Here is a 6,000-nt window from a genome sequence, read left to right as displayed (position 1 = left end):
ACGATTAATTTAGGATTATCCGTAATCATGGCAGCATCCACATTCATGTAGAAGTGTTCAGAAACATATTATATTCTTATTTACAATAAAAGTGACTCCGAAATGACACAATACATTATTTACCATTCATTCTAAAAAATAAAGCACAACCAAAACAAACTGCAAATGCATCCAATAAGTTTGTAGTCACAAGCTTGATGTAGTCACTGTGCACTATGAATATGGGACCAAATACTTTACTTTAATAAAAATATAAGTGAATTTGGCCCAATACTTTTGCTCCCCTAGAAGTGCTGTAATTTCTAAACGGTTCACCCAATATGGATGAAAAGACCCTCAAATTAAAGCTGACAGTCTGCACTTTAAATCCAAACTTGTCAAATATAGAGCCAAAAGTACAAAAAATACTTTACTGTCCCAATAATTCAAAATGTTGAAAATGTGATTTCCTCCTAGTTGATTGTTGCCTGCAGCTGGCTCTGATCGTAGTGTAAATGATACAGGCAAGGAGACTGAGCTCGTCTGTTCTGGTCGGCGAACCCTCAACATTCTAGCCTGTAGCCCTGCGTGGCATCGACTGCGCCACAAAAGTAGTAAAGTTGATATCCACGTTTATAAACACAGGGTCGCTACAGTTATTGTTATTTGTGGTCATTAACATGTGCACATTTTTTTACAGTACAGGGGAGGGTCGTGAAAATATGTTTAACATAGTTTTTTTTGTTTTTTATGACACCTTGAGCTGGACCAGTCCCCCCCCCAGTAAATTTAGAACTATCCCTAAATCTTGTAAACAAGTGACCACAATCTTTGACTTGCACTTTCCCACAGTCTTCCACTTTCTCTCCTCTCTGCTCTCCCCTTCTCACTCTCCCATGCAGTGTAACAATGATGGTTGCTTGGCCACGTTCCCTCTGTCTGAGGAGTTCCTTGGTGCACCGGTCAGCCCTGGAGCCAGCTCTGCCCCATGGGCTGTGGTGCTCTGCTCACACAGGCCACCCAGACCCAACACAACTGCTTCAAGTGGGTGGGCGTTAAAACACTGGGAATGGGTGGATGAGGTGGGCCAGAATGGACATGGCATTTGTATCTTACATTTAGAAGTTTTCCTCACTTTCCTTCTTTTGTAGTAGATGAGGTGAGTTTTCCTGTCAATTCAAATGGAATATCCCTGAAAAGGAATGATTTTCACTTTGGATTCCAGGCTAGAATTTCCCATTGACAATATAGAAATGATCTTGGTGTAAATGGATGAATCCTCTTTGATGATGAGTATGGTTACCCCAGGCAACTGAAGCAGCAGGTGGAGTCCCAGAGGCAGAACCACAGAGCCATCGCTAGCGCCCTCCGAAGGAAAATGAGGAGAATGCAGACCACCATGACACAAGTCAGGAGGCAGGTGGCACTCATCTGTGAGAGTCTAGAGGTCATGGTAGAGGCAGAGGAGGGACAGGCGGGTGAGGGAGAGGAATATGGAGAGGGAGAGGGGGAAGGAGAGGTGTATGAGGGATATGGAGAGGGGGAGACTACAGGGGAGAGTAGCATGGGAACAGGGTTTATTTTTGTATTTTACAAATTATTAATGACATTTTAAATGAGATAAGGGTTTTTATATAAAATAATGATTATGCGTAACTATGAAAATTAAAGAGATTTGTATTTTAATTAAACTTTTAATTTCATTTTGGTGTATTTTGTACATACTGCAGATGTATTCTGATGAATTGTTTTATTTTCATAATGTTTCTATTAGGTTGATTATTGTGTTTTGGCAAATCCAAATCTTGAATGATTAAAAACACGACATAAAAACATTTCTATATGTCTTGGTTTTATTTAATGATCGTTTTCATCTTTCACGTATTAAATATGGACTGTCTGATCAAAAGGACATTGAACTGTAAAAAATCAAATCAACACGCAAACACACATCTCTTTACTGTTCCTCACATGTAAACATTGACCGAAGGTATCACTTAAAGTCGGTTGAAGTTCTGTAGTATACAGTATCTCACTACATTTGGTGGCACATCTATACTGAACAAAAAAAAAAGCAACATGCAACAATTTCAAAAATGTTGCTGAGTTACAGTTCACATAAGGAAATCAGACAATTTAAATGAATACATTTGTTCCTAATCTACGGATTTCACTTGGTGGGCAGCCAGGCCCAGCCAATCAGAATGAGTTTTTTCCCACAAAAACTTTATTACAGATATAAATTCTCCTTTGTTCAGCTCATGAAACATGGGACCAACACTTTACATGTTGCGTTTATATTTCTGTTCAGTGTACTTGATGTGCTTTGAGAATTTCAGGGGTGTCTTAGTGTCATTGGGCCACAGAGAGGCACTAGTCCAAGTCTGCAGCAGTATTGTCCTGAGAGATCCTCTCGATGGACTCCATGGAGGAGTGTTGTGAGTGTGACAACTGGGCTGGACACTCCTCCAGCAGCCCAGCTGGAGGACTGTCCATCCCAGAATGCATCAGAGGCAGGTACATATCGTCCATGTTGGGCAGAACAAATACTTTCTGGAATGGAGAGAAGATAGATTAATTGTTTTTTTGGGGATAGATTGTCTTACTTGGGATTTGGGGGGAAGGGGAGGCAGGGGAGAGTAAAAGAGGAAGAGCTGGATGAGAAAAGACAAGGGAGGGCAAGAGGTGAGAGATACAAGGGAAGGGAGGGGGAGAGAGAGGAAAAGAGTAGGTGGAGCAGCAGGAATGGAAAGAGAAGTCTAACCTCAAACTCATCCTGCAGCTTCTTCTCGATCCACTCGGTCACGTGACAGAAAGTGACCTCCCTCTCCCCCAGCTTGGGTCTGACATGCAGGTCCAGCTTGGGAGGAACACAGAAACTGTACCTGGAACACACACATGCACAAATATAGGACCATCAATAAATACAGAGACAGTAACCGAAGGCAATTACCATGTTGACCTAACCTTTATAAAAAATGTGGTCTTATCATTGGTTGCTATCATTTTCCTGACCCTTTGTTCAACTTGTCACAAAAAGAAAAGTAATGCTCTTTCATGCTGAAGAAGCAAGTACGTAAATGAAGAGATAAAGTGAATCGGAGTGAATGTAGACTAGAGGCTAGGGGGTGTTTCAGGACAACGCCATAGAGCTTCCCCAACTGGGGAGTTTTCTGAGCAAAATTATTCTTATAAAAAAATATAAATAAAAACAATACATATCATTGTTGGACATAAAACATGTAACTTAATGTATATATTTTTTGGTAATTTAGCAGACGCTTTTAACCTTTTAACCAGACTTACAGTGCATTCATCTTAAGATAGCTAGGTGGGACAACCACATAACACAGGCAAAGAAATAAACTCAGCAAAAAAAGAAACGTCCCTTTTTCAGGACCCTATCTTTCAAAGATAATTCGTAAAAATCCAAATAACTTCACAGATCTTCATTGTAAAGGGTTTAAACACTGTTTCCCATGCTTGTTCAATGAACCATAAACAATCAATGAACATGCACCTGTGGAATGGTTGTTAAGACACTAACAACTTACAGATGGTAGGCAATTAAGGTCACAGTTATGAAAACTTAGGACACTAAAGAGGCCTTTCTACTGACTCTGAAAAACACCAAAAGAAAGATGCCCAGGGTCCCTGCTCATCTGCGTGAATGTGCCTTAGGCATGCTGCAAGGAGGCATGAGGACTGCAGATGTGGCCAGGGCAATAAATTGCAATGTCTGTACTGTGAGATGCCTAAGACAGTGCTACAAGGAGACAGGACGGACAGCTGATCGTCCTCGCAATGGCAGACCACGTGTAGCAACACCTGCACAGGATCGGTACATCCGAACATCACACCTGCGGGACAGGTACAGGATGGCAACAACAACTGCCCGAGTTACACCAGGAACGCACAATCCCTCCATCAGTGTTCAGAGTGTCCGCAATAGACTGAGGGAGGCTAGATTGAGGGCTTGTAGGCCTGTTGTAAGGCAGGTCCTCACCAGACATCACCGACAACAACGTTATGCCTATGGGCACAAACCCACCATCGCTGGACCAGACAGGAGTGGAAAAAAGTGCTCTTCACTGACGAGTCGTGGTTTTGTCTCACCAGGGGTGGTGGTCAGATTCATGTTTATCATCGAAGGAATGAGCGTTACACTGAGGCCTGTACTCTGGAGCAGGATCGATTTGGAGGTGGAGGGTCCGTCATGTTCTGGAGCGGTGCGTCACAGCATCATCGGACTGAGCTTGTTGTCATTGCTGGCAATCTCAACGCTGTGCGTTACAGGGAAGACATCCTCCTACACCATTTGGTACCCTTCCTGCAGGCTCATCCTGACATGACCCTCCAGCATGACAATGCCACCAGCCATACTGCTCGTTCTGTGCGTGATTTCCTGCAAGACAGGAATGTCAGTGTTCTGCCATGGCCAGCGAAGAGCCCGGATCTCAATCCCATTGAGCACGTCTGGGACCTGTTGGATCGGAGGGTGAGGGCTAGGGCCATTCCCCCCAGAAATGTCTGGGAACTTGCAGGTGCCTTGGTGGAATAATGGGGTAACATCTCACAGCAAGAACTGGCAAATCTGGTGCGGTCCATGAGAAGGAGATGCACTGCAGTTCTTAATGCAGCTGGTGACCACACCAGATACTGACTGTTACTTTTGATTTTGACCCACCCCTTTGTTCAGGGACACATTATTCAATTTCTGTTAGTCACATGTCTGTGGAACTTGTTCAGTTTGTCTCAGTTGTTGAATCTTGTTATATTCATACAAATATTTACACAAGTTAAGTTTGCCGAATAATAAACGCTGTTGACAGTGAGAGGATGTATTTTTTTGCTGAGTTTACATTTTTCCTCAATAACGTAGAGTAAGAGCTGTGACTCAGAGCTAGAAGGTTGTTTGAATTGGGGAGGTGGGGGGGGGGAGTAAGCACCATGGTCTTGTAGTGGATGCGAGCCTGGTGTGCGGCAGAATGGGGTGAGATGAGAGAACGTGGGAAGGTTGAATACCAGGCAGGTTGCAGCGTTCTGTAAAAACACCAGGAAGTCAGCTCCAAGAGATTATAATTTTGGAAATCTGTTCCCAAGTATTCCCGTGCATAATAAAGAGACACGTGATCGTATACAAATGTAAGCAAGGTTTGAAATGATTATGTTTTAGTCAAATATTATATCTGTTTGGGCTTTTTCCGGTCAATTTGCAGTCTACAAATTATTTGCAATTATGTTCAGGCCCCCCTGACCTTCTGCTTAAGAAAAAATCATCCTGCGGCTGAATCGAGTTCATGATCTCTGTCATAGAGTAACTTTGAGTGAGAGTGGGTCATACCATATTCTATCAGAAGGGGGAGGAGGGATATGGAGTGTGGTCCGTACCATATACTATCAGTAGGGGGAGGAGCGATATTGAGTGTGGTCCGTACCATATTCTATCAGTAAGGGGAGGAGGGATGTTGAGTGTGGTCCGTACCATATTCTATCAGTAGGGGGAGGAGGGATATTGAGTGTGGTCCGTACCATATTCTATCAGTAGGGGGAGGAGGGATATTGAGTGTGGTCCGTACCATATACTATCAGTAGGGGGAGGAGGGATGTTGAGTGTGGTCCGTACCATATTCTATCAGTAGGGGGAGGAGGGATATGGAGTGTGGTCCGTACCATATACTATCAGTAGGGGGAGGAGCGATATTGAGTGTGGTCCGTACCATATTCTATTAGTAGGGGAGGAGAGATGTTGAGTGTGGTCCGTACCATATTCTATCAGTAGGGGGAGGAGGGATATTGAGTGTGGTCCGTACCATATTCGATCAGTAGGGGGAGGAGGGATATTGAGTGTGGTCCGTACCATATACTATCAGTAGGGGAGGAGGGATGTTGAGTGTGGTCCGTACCATATTCTATCAGTAGGGGAGGAGGGATGTTGAGTGTGGTCCGTACCATATTCTATCAGTAGGGGAGGAGGGATGTTGAGTGTGGTCCGTACCATATTCGATCAGTAGGGGGAGG

The 6,000-nt window shown here is 43.6% G+C and overlaps 1 protein-coding gene across 1 annotated transcript in view; it reads right to left on the bottom strand.

The window, feature by feature from the left end:
• Positions 1-1,814: 1,814 nt before the first annotated feature.
• Positions 1,815-6,000, bottom strand: part of tex2l (testis expressed 2, like) — a 34,934-nt gene continuing 30,748 nt past the window's right edge. Inside the window, exons 11-12 of the mRNA XM_045709982.1 lie at positions 2,744-2,864; positions 1,815-2,532 (exon numbers count right to left, since the gene is read on the bottom strand). Coding sequence (XP_045565938.1) covers positions 2,353-2,532; positions 2,744-2,864 — 301 coding nt within the window. The 3' untranslated portion in view covers positions 1,815-2,352. The remainder of the gene's footprint in view (positions 2,533-2,743; positions 2,865-6,000) is intronic.

The sequence above is a fragment of the Salmo salar genome, chromosome ssa28 (genome assembly GCF_905237065.1).
Source record: "Salmo salar chromosome ssa28, Ssal_v3.1, whole genome shotgun sequence".
NCBI classification, from domain to species: Eukaryota; Metazoa; Chordata; class Actinopteri; order Salmoniformes; family Salmonidae; genus Salmo; species Salmo salar.
Note: the sequence above shows the minus strand (reverse complement) of the source record. Positions and strands in the feature narration are given on the sequence as shown.